This window comes from Acanthaster planci, linkage group LG10, assembly GCF_054643075.1.
Source record: "Acanthaster planci isolate LZ-2023a linkage group LG10, COTS_SCS, whole genome shotgun sequence".
Lineage (NCBI taxonomy): Eukaryota > Metazoa > Echinodermata > Asteroidea > Valvatida > Acanthasteridae > Acanthaster > Acanthaster planci.
In genome coordinates, this window is record NC_141786.1 from 19053068 (window position 1) to 19075687 (window position 22620).

General features: G+C 41.0%; 1 protein-coding gene across 2 annotated transcripts; it reads right to left on the bottom strand.

The window, feature by feature from the left end:
- Positions 1 to 2: 2 nt before the first annotated feature.
- Positions 3 to 20125, bottom strand: LOC110989350 (uncharacterized). Of its 2 annotated transcripts, none has more exons than XM_022253676.2 (12): positions 19842 to 20125; positions 18740 to 18812; positions 18122 to 18276; positions 17590 to 17649; positions 10678 to 10926; positions 9868 to 9951; positions 8927 to 9549; positions 5632 to 5763; positions 5302 to 5487; positions 4825 to 4875; positions 4264 to 4296; positions 3 to 4004 (listed from the first exon to the last, which is right to left on the bottom strand). In XM_022253676.2, exons 2-12 carry the CDS (start codon positions 18787 to 18789, stop codon positions 3639 to 3641), a joined length of 1989 nt encoding a protein of 662 aa, XP_022109368.2. In that variant the 5' UTR covers positions 18790 to 18812; positions 19842 to 20125; the 3' UTR covers positions 3 to 3638. The 2 variants fall into 2 exon arrangements, with proteins under 2 accessions (XP_022109368.2, XP_022109367.2); XM_022253675.2 differs by having other exon boundaries at positions 18740 to 18828.
- Positions 20126 to 22620: the final 2495 nt, after the last annotated feature.

Here is a 22620-nt window from a genome sequence, read left to right on the forward strand (position 1 = left end):
AAAACCCTTGGAGGGTTGCAACGCGCAGGGCGTATTGGGCAACAATTGTCTAGAGGGTGGGTGTTATTTAAAAGGGCCTTGATATCCAGCTGCTCAGTAGGAATATTGTGGACAGTATTTTTCAGAGCCCCGAAATGATGCGTTTTTGTATAGACTAACTTCCAAATTTCTCCTAGTAATATAGCTTATCGAAAGTTGGAAAATCTATCAAATGGCTGCTCAATCGAAGAAACGTAATTGACAGGTACAAATCAATGATTGCTAAAATGGATTCCAAATTTCAACCAAGCGTTTAACACAGAATTCGAAGTATGCAAACAAGGCAACCATTCCCCCAACAAATAGAAAAAGAGTTTACCACGAAGTTTGCAAAAATGTTGACGCACCAAGAACTACAACGTTGTCGAAAACAGTATAAGACATTACCGATTATGCGATATGTGTAACGCGGATGTCAAACACAGACCTACCGTGGTGATTCAGGGGAACAGTTCTACATGGATATGTATTAATCCAATTATCAGAAAAGATCACGTTATTGAAGATGAAATAATCCTGGGGAAATGGCTGTCATAAGTGCGCCAGTTAGATAAGTCCAGGTGTGGAAAATCGACCAAAAGAATACAAGGAATATAAGATAAACAACAAAGTTCGATTTGTTCTGTACACAACACGATCTCCGAATAATGATTAGGTTATACGCAATTAATAATAGGAAATCTTGCAATTAGTAGTAAGCATGATTTTCTATCTTACTCTTTTAAGGTCGCGATGTTTTATATATTGCTTTATACTTGATAACATTAAGAAAGTAATAGGGAGAAGGGAATGACAGTAATCAAAATATTCCCATTGCCTCTTAAGTCTGGTTTCCATATCGACGTGAGAAACGCAGAAAGCAACGCAATCAAGACGCAAACGGCAACGCAGACAAATGGAACATGTCACACGGAAGTGTCGCCACAAACGCAAACCGGACCCAGACGGATCGGCTAAGTTGAGCCCGGTTCAACTACGCCGGCTGTCTGCGTCAAGTCGCTGAGTACAGTGGGCCTCTACACAACCTCATTTCCATGGGAGCGATCTTGCCGCGCTATGTTGGTTCCTACCATGCTTTGCACGATCTAACCCCTGGTTAGTGTAATTTAAATATCCCACAGTTGGGATATTTAAATTAGGACTTTAGTCAGTGTGTTTACCGAGACGTAGATTTACGCGTGCGTGACGTGCAAGAGAATACATGGGCGTGAGCGTGCAACTTTTGATATACGCGTGCAATACAGGCGATTCACAAAAGCGCGCCCCCGAGTTTGCAACGCGTCCTCCATTCACAGCGCGCGAAATCTTTCGACCCTCTCCAAACGCGCATTAGGTCGACAGATTTCGCGTTTGTGATTTGCCAACGCGTTGCAAACTCTTGGAGGCGGGCCATTGCGAAAAGCCTGTATTCACCTTGCGTTTATGTATAATTCATCCTGAATAGCCGGTCAGCGTATTCTAAACGACCAGGGTCTAGTAGGGAACGCGCACACAGCCCGTGGAGTCGAGGTTGGCCTTTACTACACCTCATAAATATTCATGAGCACATCAGAGCGCGTCATTGGCCGATTCCACCTCGCGTCTGGGAAGTACGATACGCGACCAGGTGACGTCATAGCGGTGAGTACCACCTCGCTGCCGTGCGGTAGTTTTCCTGGTAGCATTAAAAAAATCCCTGTGGAACCCGCCGCGTAAATATGTAGTCTGTATCATGTAATTTTTACGGAACCAGTCTGAAGTTGTATCCTAATAGCTATTACAGTAAAGACCCAAAACGTATCACAGCACCAGACTATGAAGCCCTGTTTCTATGCACATCTGCTATCCACTGTCATTAAATGGAAATTTAGCAGCTGAGTAACAACAGTGGCGTCTGTGAGTACGAGTAACGTGAGATTTCTGTTTGAATATTTGTTAAATGTAGTAAAACAAATACAGCATGGTTTATTTCGGGAAAATAGTGCGAATTACTGGTCCCTCGGTGTAGGTCAGCACTACTTCCCGACGCGAAGCGGAGGCAAACACGTGCGCTGGTACGATCTCGCTTACTACCACTCATTTTGTCCATTTTATTAGTAGCATATACAGTGCCAATCGCCAACAAAATAGCTGACTATTAACAAATTGCGTCAAACTGAAGTATCATTTTGGATTCAAGAGGCAACATTGTCACCTAAAGAGGCATTTTTGCGAAGATTTTCCGAGTTTGGGACACCATTTTGTTGATTTTTTTGGTGGAATGACGTCGCACAGCGTATCTTCCGCGACTGTCTGCGTCTAAGTTGACGTCTTGCCGGACCGTCTGCGTTACAAATGACCATGGAAACCAGGCTTTATTTTCTGTGACTTGGATTACAAGATTTGTAATTTTCCAAACTCTGGGATTAAGAAGCAAAAAAAGTCTCCGGTGTCTGGTCAGAAGCTGGCTCCAAAACGTATAACGCCCGATCTCCATCGCGACTGCATGTGCACGTAACGCCGGCTGCTACCAACACTAAAATAGACTGGCCCCTGCACGTTATACTGTTTCAAAGCATTTTCAGTTTGTACATATACACAGGACATAAGACCTAATCGTTTGTCTGGTTCCCAGATGTAAATGTACAATAAAGAAATGACGTCATCTGAAAAAAGAGTACTCGACTAAATGTATTGGGAACTAAAGGGACTCCTTTACTGTACATAATGGCCGTGTCTGAATCACTTGGCTACAACCGGAAATTACACACTCTATGGGAACTGGCCGCGGCCACTATCATAGACTCGCGTGTAATTTCAAGCCGCAGCCAAGTGATTCGGACACAGCCTATTACTCAACGGTAACCCATCAAAAACACGTTCAATTTGCGCAGTAGCAGGATTTCTGTCGATTAAGCAAGTTTGACATACCAAATAACAGTATGTTTTTATTTTGCCGATGCGCTGGTCTACGGCGACATGCGCGCTGACCAGAAACCAAAGACTTTTTGGCCTAACCTTGCAATGGATATCAAACGGTGTTTGTAGGCCTAAATTATTATAAGCATTAAATGTAATATCTCTGTCAGGAAATAATTGTGGATCAGAGTAAAGAAAGTTATCCTCAAAATAACGTAATGACGAATGAAACAAGCTGGCAGCAGTGACCTTGCATCGTGGTAGCTTTCATGTTAAAGTTTGGATAACTGTTGTGAAGAGCATTTTCGAAAAATTACACATCAACATTTTAAAAACTTCTTAAAACAAAACACAATATACTCCTTAAAAATTACTAGTTTAAGACACTGACTGGATTCGGTTTGTGCTTTGTCTATTGGTGTAACTGTGTTTTTACCTTACACTCTCACTAGAAAATATTTGAAAGCACGTTGTTGATGAACATAGCTGTCATTCAAAATGTATTTGAGTTGTTAACATTCACTGGCTGCAAAACAGGAGCGAATGGACCAAATCTTTCCCATGAGCCATTCAATTCGGTATTCAACATACAGCGCATGCCCAAAATGAAGCGTGTCCGAGGTAATTTGGGAACAGTCGTAAGCGCACGCAAGCTCAACCCTATTGCTGCGGCTATACGCCTAATCACAGTTGTGCTTTTGTCGCGAACAGACCTGACTTTTTTAAAATACCGAACTGGTTTGCTCGGACTTCTCAGTAATAATCTCCACTGCCCTATCGAAGCCAATTTCCTCAAAAATCTTTCTGAGGTCGTCGATTGCATCTTCACGTCCTCTACCGAGTAATTTCTTCGCTTCGAAAAATGCTTTCAACATTTCCTTGGTTGGATGTGTCATGTCTTCAGCCTTTTTAATAAACTGATAGCCTTTCGGGGTCAAATACTCAGCAACTTGAAGCCATTTTTTCTCAGCGTCTAGATGCTCGCAAAGAGTCATCACCCTTGTCTCTGGCAAACCGTAGCAACCAATGTAGCCCACAATGTCGTCCTCACCGTGAACTTTCCTTGAGAAGGCAGCCTCAAATTCGGCCTTCAAAGCAGACGAGAAAGATGGGTGGTATTTATTTACAAGTTTTGTTTATTTTTTCATCTGATGAAATTAGGTAAAATGAGGCATTGTGAAGGGAGACAAAATTAACAGAAGGTACTTGTATAATTTTGAAAATTTGTGTTATCTTTTTAACAATGTTTTATATGTTTTTTCAAATGTGAGTTCAATTAACATTGCAATTCAATATCTCAATTAAAACTTAGGTTAACTATTTGATTGGATTGTCTTCGAGCCTTACCGTGAAGTTACTGCAGGGAGTTGAATCTCGTACCTGGAATAAACGTCAAAAAGTATTACACAAAATATGTGAGGTACATTTTTATCCCTGCACAAAATTCCGCTTTTACTTACTTCGTTATTAAATATCGTGAAGTGTATAAAGATTGATTTTGTCTTGTAAGCTGCAGGTTTTCTTTGGTAGCATGGGAAAGGACCCTCTGTCAAAGTACTAAATGAAGAATTTACTTATAAAGAAGTGGCTACTTTCGCTTCATTGCGACCGTCGTTTGGTTTCATGAAGACAATTTGCCAATAATTTGCTCCACAGTTTTGATTCGAATAATACGAACTACACATCCATAGTGAATTTCATTATTTTTGTATCTGCCACAGAAGGCAGAAAATCTCGTAAAAAGGCCTTTCCATGCTTTCCCAAGCCCTAAAGGGTAAAGCAACGCTAATAGATTTAGGTTGAAGTAAATGTAATAAGAAAACTTCAGAACTCTGTGCAATTAAATTTAAAAAAAAGATAGTGTAATAGTTTATTTGCTCCAAAATTATGTGAAGTTTTACAACCCACCGATTGACAATGCGGACAAGCAAGCTCCTGAATTTGTTTCTGCTCCATCACCTAAGATGAGAGAAAAGGTTATAACAAGCAACTGAAATGTTTCAGCCGTGATGTACAAGAATTTGTGGGGTTTTCTTTTATTTGAGGGGGGTGTCTTCCATTATCTCAATAGTAAAAGAATCTTCTTTTGTACCCAAAGAACTTACTTTGTAGACAGATTCTAAAGCATTGGGTTGTCAATACAGGGGGATCCACAAGAGTGCGCCTCCAAGAGTTTGCTAAGCGCTGGCCAATCAAAACGCACAAAATCTGTCGACCCTTTCCAAACGCGCACTGGGTCGACAGATTTCGCGCATTGTGATTGGCCATCGTGTTGCAAACTCTTTAGAGGCGCACGTTTCTGGGAATTAATTGCCGGCCCAACTCCTATCGGACATTGTTTCTCAGAATGATTGGTTTGCTTGTTGAAAGGTTATTGTCGCTTACTCCTGCAGGAAAGAGTGACAGCTTGACTTTCAGAGACCCAGCCTGTTTTCTGCCTTGGTAAATGTCTACGTCACAGAATAGATCCTTGCTGCTTGAAACATGGAGACATCCACTCCGTCTCTTAAGGTGAAAGGTCTTTGAATGAAATGGAAACGTCCACATCGTTTCCTTGTTGACACTTTGAACCTTCAGCACAAACAAGAAATCTAACATTAAACTCTCCTGTCCCATATGATATAAAACATGCATATTATAAACAAGTCGTTTTTAAGTCTTTCGTTTTTTTTCTTACTCACTGTTGAGACTTTTAACATTGAACACCCGTCCTACCTGTTCGTTAATCATTTTCCAGGATTTAGCGATCTTAGACATTCTGATATTCAAATCACCCTTAGAGTAGGTAATTTCGAATGGTCTGAAGACGTCTAACTGGTAGCTCCCCTTCTGTTCAGTCATTACTTCCTAAAATGAAAGGTATAGTTAAACAGAAGCCAATAAAATACAATGCTACTTTAAGAAATACTGCCAACTAAATTTGCTACGAGAAAAGCATGATATTGTCAAATTAAACTAAAAATGCCTTTGAATTTTTCTTTGCATATCCAGGAGCACATCATCAAACAGCATTGTCTCAGAAAACTTACTCTAGTTGGGCTAGTGAAACTTTCATGTGGCAAATGTGAATTAGGAAATCGGAGATAAAAGAGTACAAAAAAGTTTTGATTAAACTAATTTTTATTTACAAGTACATGTAAAAGGATTCTCCTTTATTAAGTTTCTCCAACAGGTGGAAAGGCTTGCGGTAGCACCATGCGAAGGAATCCACATGTATCTCTCTTATTAGTATGTGTGGTTTTGAACTGCGTGCTCAGTCTAGTCCGTCGTCAGGAGACGGAAGAGATAGAAGGTTGCTGGATGCAGCGGGGTGTGACGAGGATGCTGGTGGTAGGCGCTCATGCGAGACAGGGTCCTGCAGGTCAATGAGGCGTGTCAGTTGGGCATAGGTAGGTGTGGGGTGAGGGCCGAGGGTATAGGAGACCCATAGGCAGGGTGGGGGTGTCCTGGGGGTATAGAGGACCCATTGGACTGGGAGGTGAGCAGGAGTTTCCAGATGTCACTGATGGAGAAACCAATGTCTTGGGGAACGGTATCATGCTTGAGGATCTCCAAGGCTTCTCTGATGCGTCTTGGGTACCAGTTCTCTATGTTGGTGATGACACGCCTCAGTGACCTGCAGGACATCGTCCCACATGAGCGCCTACCATCAGCATCCTCGTCACACCCCGCTGCATCCAGCCAACTTATATATTCAGCCCCATCTTCAGCACCTCTTCCGTCTCCTGGCGACGGACTAGACTGACCACGCAATCCGAAACGTTGAGTATACTCCCGGTTCTTTTCTGAACCACACATACTCATAACAGAGACATATTCCTTCGCATGGTGCTACCGCAAGCTTTTCCACCTGTTGCTGTCCTTCACCACGAATAGCCTGAAATTCCATAAGTTTCTCCAGTTGGCCAAGACTGTCTACGTGAACCCAAATGAATGACCGGCAGAGTTTAACCGCGTTGCCCTAGCAAAACATTTTGCAGAAACAACCCTGTCATTTATCGATTCAGCTTTTCCCAACGTGCGTTCAGATCCCGTACACTGTCCAGTGTAGACATTTATCATGATGTCGCCATGTGTTGTGTTGTCTCCAATACATCCATCGGCAATAGTAATACAAATTCACATAGGGAACAGATTTTTTTTCTTCCAGCCTCAGTTCGGTAATATTGCTTTGAATTATAGAAAAACCAAGATGGCTTCCCCATGGAAGAGGTTGGGGATCATTAGATATAGCATGGTAAGGATACGTATCTGGTTTAGTACATGGCATCAATTGGACACTAATTACATGCAGTGTGTGGGAAAAGTTACTGTAACATACGTGCTCAGGAATATGATTGTTGGTGTACAAAAAGTCAACGTTTTGTTGCCACTCGATGCTTAAGCCCATCACTAGTACAAAATTGTGATCCAAATTTAACATAGGCCTACATTTGAATAATTACAAGTGTTTAGACTTTAATCTTAACAATAGCTCAGTTGCAGATCTCTCAGAAGATTAATTTTATGGTGTACTGTAGGCCTACCGTAATACTTCGAGATTCAGATGCGAGTTAGCAAAGTGGACATGCCGGTGATCAGTTAGAGAAAAAGAATAGTTGTTAAACTGAATCGACGAAGTCTTAAAATGAGTCTGCAGTCTGTTCCTTGGGAATGATGTGGCAAACCTTTAACCGTCGTTAATCAATCTCTTTTTCAGAATCGCAATGGGAAAACGTCACATGAAACCAAAAGCGCAACCGTCAAGCGTGGACGATTTTCAATCTACCGAAACTCTATACCTTTACACCAAAGGGCGTATAGCCGTCCTTGGACGTCACACGTGCAACGAGTGTACTGTACTATTTGGACAACGTCAACTTGATAAGGAGAAATGTCAAACACATTTCTACGGTGGCCCACAACTGTCACAGCAAAAGCAAAAGGGCCACGACAGAAGAAAAAGCGCCACGGCAAAATCATAAGTGCCACGGCAAAAGCAAAGCACCACGGCAACTGATAAGCAAGCGCCACGGCATACCGAACAAATGACTAGGAATCAGTCCAGTGCTGTACATGTACATGTAGGCCTATTATGTAATGAAGCGCGAGTGTGCGCTGTGTTACCGGTACAGTTATGCACGTGTGCACAATACAGTACATGTATGTTCGCTCGACCTAAACATTTAATTCATACTTTTACAGATTATATTGCTCCACTGTTTTACCAAATATAGCCCAAGTCATCGATACTTGCATATAACTTGCCAGGGTAAAAAGGATTTGTGCACAGGGTGATGTCTGTGTACATGTATTGAGCTCACTGTGTGCGACGTTTGCACCCTCTCCCAGCTCCTATGATATTGGAAGGAAAGAGTTCTAGTTTGAATAAAACAAATCATTTAAAGCCTAGATATCAAGCACAAAAAACGAAGACAGCGAATAGCTAATCATGTGCACAGTTGGAGTAGAAATTGCCCGCAAGTTCTGTCGTGTCCGCAGTTGCTGCATAACATGGTTTACTACTATGCATGGTGTTCATGCAATAATAATCAACCAGTAATACATCTTGAAAATAATCAACCAGTAAAACAGTGCTGACCTTTACACTTAATAGTATCTCATGAGTTTGTTTCTGCATTCAATTGGGGATCCTGAACAATAGAGGACAATAAGGTCCCCGATTGACAGAGGGTCCCCGATCGACAACTGTGTACAAAACATATGGGTGGTCTTCTAAAAAAGTTCAAGTACAAACAAACGAGGAACAATAGGGGTCCCCAGTTGCAGGCAAATACACACTTCAGTGGTTTGCTGCGTGACACATCTGCTCATATGCATGCCGCACAGCTAGAATCATCAGCTCCGAGTGTATGGAAACGACGGTCCGTGTACGCGTGTGCCATGACCCTTTAGCTTTTGCCGTGGCCTTTTAAGTTTGCTTTTCCGTGGCCCTTTTGCTTTAGCCGTAACCCTTTTGCTTTTGCCGTGACAGTTGTGTGCGTGGGCCACAGTATATTTCTCATCTTACCTGGTTAGCAATAGGATTGTTATCCCAGGCGTAGACCCAGAGTGTATACCGATCATCGTCAGGCAATGCCTTCGTTCCAAAGGCACCCACCTTCAGACGTTTAGTGCTTCCCGGGGATAAAGTTTCAACTACAGTAAACTCGGTGAAGTGGCTCACAAGAAGGACGACATGTTTGTCACTTGTCATAGCAATGTTTCCATCGAAGTCTTCCCACTTTCCACTCGATGAATCCCCATTACGCATTCGAATCCCCATGGTTGAGTGTCGTTTGCTTACTGCGTGATGAGGGAAGGATAGGACAACGCTCTCTGCAAACTTCAAACCTTCAGGAGCGCACTGTATTACCGGCGAGAGAGGAATCTCTCCTGGCCGAAGCTTGTCAACTGCAGCTAGAGTGGATCTAATAGAGACGTAAACCATCTTTGGATGGTCTGTTACCACTGCGCCTGGTGGGATGATGAGTCTTACACCGTACCTTTCCAGGCACAAGCTTCCACCTTGGATGCCGAAGTAGCCGATGGAGATATCCGATAGCTGGCAGCGCGCCTCAAGCCGCTCTTTGTCGCTCATATTTCTGGTCCGCTTTTTGAATTCGTCCACCACTTTCTCTAACATACTTCTCTCTAGGATGTAAAGAAGTCAACATACGGCTGTAATTCTTTGGTATTTTCATTCAATTTGTACACAACCAGCATGCAAATTTAACAAATGTGACATTAATATTTCAAATAAGATAGTATCAAAAAGAAATCGAACACAAATTTGAGCATTTTGATATGATTCTGTTGATTACTACATGTAGTTAGAGTGAAGTGAATTCGTTAAAGTCTTCATATCATCCTATCACCACGTATATCTAATGTTTTCACACTGAATTCTGGGTATGCCGCATCACATCGGATCAGCGGAAAACTTGTGCAACAATTCTATCTTGGACTTACCAGGAACATTTCCATTGAAGTTCAGATCTACTCCACAAACGTCTTTAGACGTTTTTTTCGAGAATTTGGAAGACCGACGTAGGTCTACATGACATCAAAGCAAAAGTGTTACTGATTTTTACTGTGCATTAATTAAGGTGAAGGTTAAAAGTTTTTCAGTCAGAATCTTTCAACCAGCAGAAGGTCCAGCACCAACTGAGCGATTTTGAAACCTACTCTCTACATGTCAACAAGAGTGCTTTTAGATGCAAGATATATGCTATGATCTGCGTGGTCGTGAAATGAGGAAACCAAAACATTGTTGGTAGTACACTGTATCAAAGTATAGAATGTATTGTTGCCAGTGGTGTATCCAGCTGTGGGTGTGGGTGGGGGGGCAAATTCAAATTGAAATGCACTCATTCAACATGATAATTGGCAGAAAAAATACAGCCTATTTATTTGATAAATATGTGTACATAAATTATTAAATATAATATGTAAATATTTGTTTCTTTCCTAGTTACCTATGAAATATTCTCATTTCGAAAAGAATACTTAAAAAATGACAAAAATCTGTCAGGGAGGCAAGACCCCCCCCGATACGCCACTTATTGTTGCCTACTTTTTACAAAAACTAATCCACAAAAAGCAAACGGTCCTGTGTTTCTATACGGGTGGGACTAAAAGTGGCAAAATTTCACCGTATAGAAGCTTTTTATTTTCTGAGAATGTCCTCGAGATAATGAAATTACTACAGTTAAGTAAGCTGCCGCGTCTTCCAATTACGAATGGTATCTCGATACCTTTAGCACGCGTAAGCAACTGTACCTGAATTTCGTTTCAGTGCTTTTCGTGCAATGTCTGTCTTGCCGATAACCAGTAATGCGTCGAACAACCTCGTCAACTGATCTCTCGGACAACGTTGTTTCCATGTCATGAGTAATTCCAAGGCTGGTGATTCACTGGATGAAAAGTCTTCTCTTATCTTCGTGATTTCGTCTTGGTTGAACTCAAGTGCTTTTGCCAACTCCTCCCATTGAGGGCCAACACCCCTAGCAACTTCGGAGAGAGTTACGTCTGGAAAGTTGACGATTACAGTGAAAAGCTTTATTTAAAAAAAGCTGTATAGGTATTTACGCCGGAAACCCCTGAGCTCCAGACGTCATGGTAGTAGTAGGGATAGGACAGTTCTAGCGCACTTCCCCTTTCACCCTCTTTCACCCACACGCGCCGGGGTTTCCCACTTTACTCACCTTGACCTTTTGACCCCGGCGCACTTTTTTGTCAACAACTCGTGACGTGCGCCGGCCTGCACTGATCGCACAAACAACCTACCCCGTGACTCTCAAACAAAAAAGGGACTTCCCGTCGCTTTTCCGGACTTGCCCGTTATAAAAAATGGGAAAAATAAATAGAAACTATATAAAAGGATATGATAGACCATACAACGAACGTGAACTATTATTTTTGCAAAGACACGAGAAATTCAATTGACTTGATAGATTCGTACGGTTGTTTTCGTTCCAACCGTTTATGCAAATGTACCGATCGTAAAGAATGCCACGATTGTCACGAATGTAACGACTGCACAAGATGTAATGACTGCTCCACTTGCGACGATTGCGAAGATGTATAAATTGCGTGGCTTGTTTTGATTCATACGACTGCCAAAATTCAAATGCCTTGGACAGTTGCGAGGACTGTTACGAGTGCGGCAATTGTATCGAATGTTTTGGTTGTACATATTGCACCTGCTGCGTAAATTGTGTCGAGTTGGAAGGAATGGATCACGTGGTGCTCGTAAACGGCAAGCATAAAAAAACTGAGGCACGCGCGAGAAAACGAGCTACTGCCCGATTTAGCGACTAAACTTGACACAGATTTATACGAAATTGGACTAATTATTGAATACGACGTTGACGTTGAACATTTAATTAAAGTCGATCACATAAATTTAGCTGTTTATAAATTCATCAAATCTCAAGAGTCTAATCTCCCGTCTAATACCGTAAACACCTACAAAGCCAATCGCGATATCGATGAATTGAAAAGATCGAATATGTAGTTAAACCACCTTATACGGCTAAAAACCAAATGTACGTTAAAATAGATCCCTATGCCTCTCTATTTGATCACCGAAAAAGACCCATTGACTCGTCAAATATCGATAAATTTATCAATAAGAGATGCGACGCGCAATCATTTATTTGCCCAATTTGTTCACTGTCGTGCGGCGCCAGCGTTCGGTATAGAGTGACAGCAGCAATGTTAAAAATTAGAAACGACGGACTAATTTCGAATAAGTCAGTGTTGCAAGCGTTCAGTGGATATGGATTTGAATCTGGATCTGAATCTGAATCTGAATCTTCCGTGAAACTAAAAGTCGATTAAATCTGAATGATTATCTTAAACCTCGGTTTGCCGAGCAAGTGAGCGTAGCGAGCAAACAAATTTATAAAAGGTCGCCCTTGACCTGGCCTAAAATTATAATTGTAGACTTGGGATCTGAATTTAAAGGCGAGTTAAAGTTAATGGTTAATCATGGGGTAGAAATTCAAGTGGGCGAGCCGAGTGTTCACAGGTCACAGGGGATCGTGGAAAGGTTTAACCGTACTTTAGCCGAAAGGTTATTCGGTCATCAATACGCTCAAGAAATGTTAAACGTGGGTGAGCGAAACGTGGAATTGGTAGAACGTTTGCCCCAGGTCGTGAAATCGTTAAACGAGGAAAAAACCCGTTTAATCGACAAAGAGCCTGCCGAAGCTGTCAAATTAGACCGATTGAAACAAACACCTAGTGCACCTCCAAAAGCGAGCAAGCGAGAATTACCTCCAAGTGTTGCTCTATTACCCGGGCGAGCAAGAGGGTGGAACCGTCAGAAGGGCAACAGATCCTGTCTGGTCCGTGGACGTTTATCAAATTGAAAAACGCACCAGTCAATTTAAACGAGTAAATGACAGGAGAGTAAAAACGGGTCCCACTTTATATTATTTATTAAACGGGCCAAATAGGAGTTTTGTCAAAGAAAAGTTTCAGGTCGTACCCAAGAATACCGAATTACCGCCCGAGTCTTAACTGCGCAAAAGCCGAATTGAGGGCTTTCTCTTTGTCTTTAAAATTTGAGTTGTAAACCCAGTGATAAATAAACGATTCGCGTTGTTCTTTTGTCTTAGGCTTAACAGATTGCTTAGCTCGCTCGAGGTCAGTTGCTTTAAATCTTCTACTACTCGATTTGTAGTGCCCGTAAGCCAATGTATCAACCCCGTCTGATAATATATGGCGCTTTGTGTCTAAAGGTGACAGACTCAACTTATTTTGCGACACGGTTAATACCTGATGTTTGTCTGATCTAAATAGTTGCTGTTTATTGAAATGCTGCTTCTGTTCAAATAGGCAACTTTTATACATATCGTGCGATAGGTGTTTTTGAGTTACTACCTTTGTCACGCCTTTCGCCTTCTTTAAATTTTGATCGGTAGTTAAGATCGAATACATTTTTGGACGTATGCAAACGACCTCTGAAATTGTTTGGCCACCAAATTCGTCTTTCATTTTGCCTATGACTTTTTTGTTTTTCAGATCGTAAAGTTGATGATCGGGCGGGTAATTGCTAAAGTCAAATAGTTTACGCTTTTTACTCAAATAGCCGTTTAAATCGTCAGTTTGGATTTGGACGAATAAACTATCCGTATCCGTGTAAAGTAAATTTACTTTTTCACCAAAATTTGATTTTAGTTCTTTGTAGTAGAAATCGTACAGTAAAGTTTTGGATAGGTCGAGCACACTTACTCCGCAATAGATTGGCTTATTTAGCGTGGTCTTTACGCGATACGTTTCGATAAATGAGAGATCGCACTCTTTGGACGGCACGGTTGGTTTGTAATTCGGTTTAAAAGTTTATTTTTTGTACTTATCTGCGTCCTGTAAGTCCCTCAATAAATGACCGTTCATACGATAGCGCACGTTTTCCATAGTCTTGCCGAAAACATAATTATTCATCAATGTGAAGAAATCCTTCTCAAAATCAGACTTGGCCAATTTGCGCAATTCGGTATTTTTATCGATGTAGCTTTTCATCCAAGGCCATTGTTTAAACGACATGACGCGGTGTACCTCTAACTGAAGGCCGAGTTCCAGGTACTTTTGCAACGTGCGATAATGAACTACGTATTTATGTTTGGTGCCTAAAGTGATCACGAGTTTGTCTACCGAGGTAACTTGTTCTCCGTTGCTTATTAAATTTTGTTGGTAGCTTGAAAACCATTCGCATATTTTCGGGCGCAAGTGGGAAGTCGTTGTGTTTGTCGTGTAGGTGTTGCGGATAGTCTAAAGTCACTTCAAACGTGTAACCACGCGTGTCTTCGGCTCGTAACCTAGAGATAAACTCGGGAGTATACTTGTCTAAGTTTTTTAGCCAATGAAAATCACCTACGGGTAACGATTGACTCATAGCCCAGCCGTATAAATTGTTGGCGTCCAGGTACATGATATGAGACTCCGGTTGATTTGGGTCGTAGTCAGGTAAACTTGTATTGTTCGCCTTTGCATATCGCTTTGCACCCACGCTAGAGATCCCACCTCGTTTTGCCCTTTCAAAGAACAATTGCTTGTCGATGTCGGTTTGTAATTCTAGTTTTACCCCCGGGTGTTTTAACAAAGCATCCCAAGATAAGCCCGGTGACGTGTAATAGTTGGCTGGGTGAAGGCCGTAGTTCTGTTTACAGACTTCACGGAAGTTCTCAAAAACAGCCGCTTGCAATAACACGTCCGTTTCCACGTATAGGTCGTGGTAGTCGCCTGGGTTTTTACAACCAAAGGCTTGCCATACTGTTTCTGCACGAGCGTGTTCTTGCTCAGTCACTGTGGATTGTCTCAAAGTGCTATAAGTATAAAATGCGTCTCTAGGCGGTAAGTTTGTTTCCTCAAATCGGTCAAAGGAGTCGATGTATTCGTAAGGGTAAATTACCTTTTCCAACAATAAATTTGTATTTTCTGGAAACCTTTCGCAAAGTAAGTTAAAATCATCAGGTGAACAGTTTTTAACCAACCGATCCAGCGAAGCTGCCATAAAATGAAAGGAGTCTAAGAACCTGAGTTGGCCAAATGAAAAGGAAATGTAGTTCTCGGTATTTGTAGCAATCAATTATATTTCTTCCCCGTTAAACTCGTGAGCGCCCTGCATGATTAAATGCGAGTCGTTTTCTCGAGATTATGTAAAATAACCGGAATGGGTGTTTGATTCGGGACGACTCTTAACTTGAGATTACAACTGGCGTGCGCGGGATCTCAGTACTTCCCCGTCATGTGACAGTGATCTCTGACCTTTCTAAATTTGTTGATGGGCTTTTTACACGTCATACATAGCAATTCTCTCAACCCAGCTTCGTTTACAGAACTGTAAGCAGCTTTTTCATCCTTTGTCTTCGGTTCATTTGGAATTGGACACTGACACTGAGATTCTTTTGTCTTGCCGATAAGCTTTTCACAGATCCAGCAGCGATTACAATTTTCGTAGATTTTTTGTAACTCTGGTGACCAAACCAACGGCTCTTTGTTTTTAAACGTTTCGTTGATCTTGTCTGCTTCTTCAGAAAGCGATTGTACAAATTTAACCGCCGCGTCTATAAATCTCACTACCGCGTATGAGTAGCCGCAAGACTTATGGATTTGTGTTTTGACCGTGTTTGTATCTGTTGGCGGTAATTTTTCTAAAACCGACTCAAAATCAGCGTAAATGACAAAAGGTGCATCTTGTTTGTTCTTGTAATTTCAAATTGTAAAATGTTTTTACCTTCGGCGGGTCATTCGACTTTACAGGGAGCGGCATCTAACCCTTGGAAATCTTCTTTGTGCTCGCTTAACTTTTCTTCTGTTTGAAAATGCGACATGCAGTTAAAGCACCAGTGTTTTTGGCCGTCGTGTTTATTAATATCACCCGTCAACTGAGAAAAGTTTTTAATCCAACAATAGTGACTCTTTTCAACTTGGGTAAAATAAAGTAAATTTATAGGTTCACCTAAGCGCTTACTTTTGTAAAGAATGTAAAGACCGTCTTTTTGTCGTAACCAAACACATTGATTGCTAAGTTGTTTTGCAATTCGATACGTGGGGTCTGAGATATGGATGTCGGAAAGCTTATGTTTGTAAAATTTAGACCGTCTGCTTCTGTGTAAGTCGAGGTGCGCTCGTTATTTATTCTAAATTTTGGTTTTGTTTTTAACTGACTTTTAACGTAGTCTGAATTTAATTTTAAAACCGCTCTAAGTGTCCATCTGATGCACTGCTGGTCGTTGTTTTGGACGTTTCTGATTGCTTTTTTGTGCGCCAATTTGGCAGGTAATGGAATGTAAGTCGCACCTACCGGGTTGTATTTAACTACGTTGATGTAAAAAGCGACAACTTTATCAAAGATCCATCACGACCCTCGTTGTGTATGCCTATTTGTTTTTGCCCCTGTTCAGCGAGTGCCTTTTTCACGTCGGCTTTATTTGCAGCTAATTTATTTTCGCTCGGAAAGGTAAATACGCCAGAGTCAATTTTTCGGGTTTTTGCAATCTAAACTGCACTTTTAGGGCCGTTTGCAATTTGTAAGAACCAACTTCTTTTAACTCCTAAAACGTTTTCTTCTCGATGAAAGTCTTATAAAAATCAAAAAAGTGCACGAGGTCGTATTCAAAGAAACGGGGTATCAATTCCCAATTGCGGTAGTTATCCTGAAAGCGCCTCACGTTTCTAATGTCGACTTCCGCAATTTCCTCGGGCTGAGTGTAAGCTTTAATCGCTTCAATAAAGTCTTGTTTAACATATCTGTCTTTGTGTGCAAAAGGAATATTGTATTTTTGAACCGTTTTCAACAGCTGCCGATATGACTGACGCGGGAGGTACCTTAATTGTTTCTGGTCTACCCGTATGGCTTCAATGAGCTCGGGTTTAGTGTGAAATTTACGCTTGGGTGCCGGTAATGGAATGTTATACTGCTTGACCAAATCTTCTAAAAACGCCTTCTTAAATCGATTAAAGGTCGATAGTAGAGGTCTGTGTTTTGTTCATGTCTCCATTTATATATAGGTTTCTAAATTTTTTTTCATTTTTTTCTATCGACTTGACTTGACATGTTTTTTTATATATTGTTCGGTTGGAAACTGTGAAAAGTCACGAGTTCAGGCCGGGCAAGTTGACTGACTTGTAGCGACCGGAAAAGCGATGGGAAGTCCCTTTTTTGTTTGAGAGTCACGGGGTAGGTTGTTTGTGCGGCGGTGCAGGCCGGCGCACGTCACGAGTTGTTGACAAAAAAGTGCGCCGGGGTTTCCCACTTTACTCACCTTGACGTTTTGACCGGGTGGGTGAAAGAGGGTGAAAGGGGAGGTGCGCTAGAACTGTCCTATCCCTACTACTACGGTTGCCACCAAGAAAGTGTCAAAATAGGGTCTTGTGTACCTAATGATGTGTGCTTTATGAAAATTAGCGTAGTGCAAGCTGTGCACGATTCTGTAGAGAAATGTTCCATTTCTTAACGTGCAGGCAAAAACAGCAAATCTTATTAGCATTTCGCTTTTAATTACATAATCTAAGTCAAAGGTTTCATTCTGATATAAGGTTGTCCTCTCTTTCGAATTACATTCCGGATAATTCGTATCATGTGTATTAGGTTGCCACGGTTTGACATGTTAATGACTCTCATCAGTTGCGTGTGTTTGTTATTTGTTTATGTAGCTAACAAATTACCACAGCACAACTTACCTGGGATCTGTTGCCTAACGTACACAGTCTTTTCCCCAATAACTGGACCATTTTCCTCTCCTTTGGAAGTATAATGCATAGATGTAAAAATTAACGCATTGTGAAATAATTTGTTTTTGAGGAGAGTAACTTTCAATAAAAAACTATTTAAGCATTCACAATTCCTTCAAATGTAACGATGAACTGGTTTGCTTTGATTTTGCTTGTCTTAGCTTGATTGGTGTTACTTCTTCATTATTTTTTGAGTCTTTGTTTTCCAAGAAAAATAAAGCAAAGTTGCATTTTTCTGTAATTGTCCTTTAGTTTAAGGTCAATGCTCTCCATCAATAAGTTCTTCCACTCATTTTCGATTTTCGTTTACGAAGGTAAACCTTGAGCTGAAGCGCAAGGTGTAACGTTACATGTATCTGTTATAATCTTTTCCCCAAAAAACTTAGTAGAAAGTGGTATTTTAATTATCTTCACCATGGAATTCCCCTTAAACGAGAAATGACCTATAAGTCCACTGCCCAGAAATAGTTTGAAACTTTACCAGGATGTGATGAAAATGGGAAGAAAATTTGATCAACACTCCCATAGTTTGCTTGTAGTGCGCTGTCAGAAATGGAAAAAGATGTTCTTTTTCTCTCGGTTTCAGCCTTGGAGTATTGTTCAACTGAGCTTTGACTCCTCCTCAGTGTATTGTTGCTATGAAAGGAAATAATTTACAGAAGTTTGCATGCGGATTAAAAGAAACAAAATTAATTTACGCGGAAGAGAATAGATAATCCGGGACCATACACAAGTAATTATTTCCTCTGACGTATTGCCTGGTGGTACGCGTCCAAACCAAAGGTTGGAAAATTTCACTTCTCTCATTGGGCAATGCTAATCCTTCTTGACTTTTGCAAAAAGCTAAATAAACTGAAGCAGTTTGTTCAAGTGACCTGATCCAAAGCAACCTTTGCATGAACAATCCTGCTGGGTTAATTTAAGGAGAAATATAGACAGGTCATCTGAAGTGCTAGTTGAGTGATATTAAAAATAATTAAAAATATTAAAAGTGGATGGGCCTCAACGCCATGTATTTTATTGGGGCTTAAGACGATGAAGTAAAATGAAGAGGCATTGTTAAAGATGTTAATTATGCTGTCCCCGGCCCTCTGCTTACCTTGGGACGCGTGTCCCGCTGACCTCTTCGAATTCACGTGCGTCTGCCATTTCTTCTCCTGACCAATCTTGTTCTCAGAAGGAAAAGGTCTATTTTAATGTTTTTGAAAACACGTGAGTTATCACGACATAATTGGACAGCAAGTTTCTTATATAGGTCGGTGTCCATAGGTACTTTTCATCCCAAATGTTGACATTTAGGTGAATAACTATACTCACGTTGTTTGGTGGAAATAAAACTTCTTCACGAAGAAGCAATTTCTTTGATTGTGTTCCAACAATATATCCTATTCCACCGTAATCTGTTCAATGGGGGTGATGCTGGACTATTTTTGGTTCCATGCTTCACTTCTATGTTTGAAATGTAGCATAAACAACTAAGATATAATTAATAACAAATTTTAAATTCTTCATCGACGTAAATGACATTAGTTTTTAATTTAGTGCTTTCATTTTTGTTCTGAAGTGCCAAAATATTCCATATGGCCGACTTGTGAATAAGGCCACTGTTTGCGCCTAGTCTACGGTGTATGGGAGTGAGATTTATGACAGAAGACGTTGAAAACAGTGCCCCCGTTGCAAATAGCAAACACGATTGTGAGCATGTCAACATGTTCACATTATATTTATTTCGTGGCATAGCAAAAAACTATAAAAAAACGAAAAAACTCTAATTAAAAATAAAAGATGAATAAAAAGTTCGGTGATTAAATTCTTAAATAAGTGTTACCTAAATCCAGTAGAAATGATCAATAGTTATGACTTGAAACTTATAAGCATTTGCTCCTTGTGCAAATGACATAATTATGCGGAGTGATGTTTGAGAAAACCCGAGGCTCTTTTAATTTTCCTCGCGCGCTGTTTACGTGTTTCATACAGGGCGTAATAATACGATTGTGCTATGTACATTCATTTGATCTGAAACACAGAAAATTCGATTGAGTATCGGAGACGAAGTTTTTTAAATTCCTGATGAGTACATGGAGAGTTGACGTAAATTCGCAATAAACTTCCGGGTAAGAGGAAGGCCCTGCAAACACTTAGTCCATGTGATACTTCGAAAATTTGTTTTTCTGTTTGTTACTTTTTGATTGGAAACGTACCTCTGAAACTGTACCACGGCTGTCGTAGAAATCGGAGGGTGCCTTCCGTAGGCTAATTCATGATGATGGCAGTTTCTTTCGTGTTACATTACACCAGTCAGCGCAGTTGGAAAGCTGACAAAATATCGATGGCACCGTTCATTTAAACCTTTCGTGTTAGGAATGGGACATGTAGTGTGCCATCGACGCGACTGTTAGGGTGGATAACACATCACGTGTGCTATGAAAAGGCCAATGAGAAGCGTCATAATAAAATTATTTCGCAATTTGCACGTACATAATGAAAGGCGAATTCCTTTCACGGATCGCTGAACGGACTTTGACTATGGCTGCATTGCAGTATCGATGGCGTTCACAATACAATTTACTGCGGACTATAAATAGGAGATTGCTCACTGGTCTTGTATGTTGGGTAGACGATTGCCCCAGTTAAGGTGATTTGTCGTTACATTAGTTTCAGTCGTAATTTATGTGGATGCCAGCAATGATTCAGAATCTGGCTGTTGCGTGTTGAGATATTTGTAAAGCTCATAAACAAAATTAATGACAAGATTTTTATGTGTGTCCTCCGCCTCACAGCACCGAGTATGTGACGGGACGCGCCATTCTCACAAGAACTCATCAAACTCTAATACACTGCATCTCTTTTGACTTCGACATCCTCGATCATTCTTACCAGACCCGAGTCTAGAGCCATTTTTTGGAGGGGGGTGAGACCCTTTGTACGTGACGTCACCTTTTAAGTTTCACTTCTCCTTTTTCGTTTTTGCTTTTTGTTCGAGGGGGTGGTTAGACAAAACGTTTCTGGCGGGGGGGCTAAAGCCCCCTAGCGCCCCTCCTGAACTGCGCCTGATTCTTACCTCAGCATGGGCAATTACAGGGCCAACACTTGCATTTACGGTCCATCTCGAGAAGCATCCCATCGTCTGTCGATATCTTGCATGCCTTTCACGCACATTATTCTTTCCCATTCAACACTCTTCACTGTGGCTCAGTCAATATTTTGTCCTCGATACCCAAATTCTCACTCCAGTCACATACCCAGCAGTATTAAAGTCCTCATAAACCACATAAATCGGGCGGTTCTCATTCTTTACTCGTTCAAAAACTCAGTCAGATGGTTTCGTCGCATTCCTGGGCCGCTACATGTATTTCACAAAACCTAATCCATCAAAGTTTTCAAACGTTCGGTCTGTAAACATCTTTCTTTGCCGTTTTTCAATGCTTCAGGGGGAGGTTGTTTACATGCCAGAATTTTCTCATACACCTGCTTTTATGACATCCCGGTTTTCTTTCTCCTCTGTTGAACCATCAGCTGATTCAACAAACCTCAACAAATCCATTCAACAATTTATCACTCCTCAATCTGTCTCACTCCCCTGTTCCCGTACTTTACTACCAGCAACGTCACTGTGGTCGCTTTCAGAAGCTTCACACACAATCTCAACTTACTAATGACCACACTCCCACTCGCACACCACGTCATAAATAATTCCTGCAGTAAGACGGTAAACTTCAAGTTGAGCCATAATGTAAAGAGGGCTGAGTAACTTAACAAACAGGTAATTAGTGCAAACATTAATGTGAAAGTCACGTAGTCCAGCACAGCGCCCTCGGTCCATTGACGAATGTGCGACAAGCTGCCCTCTCCATAAAATTGACAAGCGCCCTCTTGACATAGTGAAAAGTTTTGTTTCAATGAGGGCGCTATTGAAAGAAACTAATACGTTACATTATGAAGGGCAAGTTCAGGGGTGGATTCGGCAAGCAAAATGGATATTTGAATGACAGAGTGCCTGAGCTTTCCTATAAAAGTTCCAATAATTGTATTTAATATTGCTTTATTGTCACATCGAAAACGGCTCCAAATCTTTAATGTGAGAGGATGTATTTCTTCAGCCTGTGGTACATTAAGCTTCGGATCTCCGCTGCCAGATGTTCTTCCTATGATCACTCCAGAAAAATCCATTATGAGTATGATCTGTAAGAAATAACAAAAGTGAAGTGATTCAGCCCATGCCATTAAAGGCTTACTCTATTCCCCATATCGCTTTTTAAGATTTCACAATAAATCAGCCAGGAAATCTTGGTCTAAGATAATCCATTGAGGAGGACTTGAAGGTACTCAGGAAAGCACTTTAAAAAATTGAAAATAATATCACCTGAAGTAGAATTCCAGACATTGGCAGTGCGAACTTAATATAAATTCATAAGAAAGTCGGTTTTAGTGAGAGGAATCTGTTCTTTCAAAGCGCGATCATTTAATAATTAACTACGTTAATTACGTTAAGACAAAATTTGACAAAGAGCACTTGTTGTTAACTATTTTATAGGTTGTGATAAACCTCAAGTTCTTTCGTCTATCTCCAAATGGCCACTTTAACTGCTGCCGTAAGACATTTTATTCAGATTCTCTGTCTCAATGAAATATTCTGGCACAGTGAGAACTGAAGGATCGCGAGCTATGGAACAAAAGTATATTGCTGCTGGACTGGAGATTCGTGGAGCCGTGTTTTAATTTCGCCGGAGCAGTTTACGAAGAATTTTCCATTACAACCTGACATTTGTTTCACTTACTGTATACTTCATCACACTTGTCTTTCCAGTTTAAGCCTGAAGACCCGGGGGAGTGGAATCCGCCCCGATACTTTTCCCGATATCTCAGTGCAATGCAGTGCATTTTTTCAGGAGCTGAGCCCTGTGGAGTTTTAGAGTAACTCTGTGCAGTCATTTTTACACAAAATATTGTGAAGAACATACCATTCTTGCGCAGCGCCAA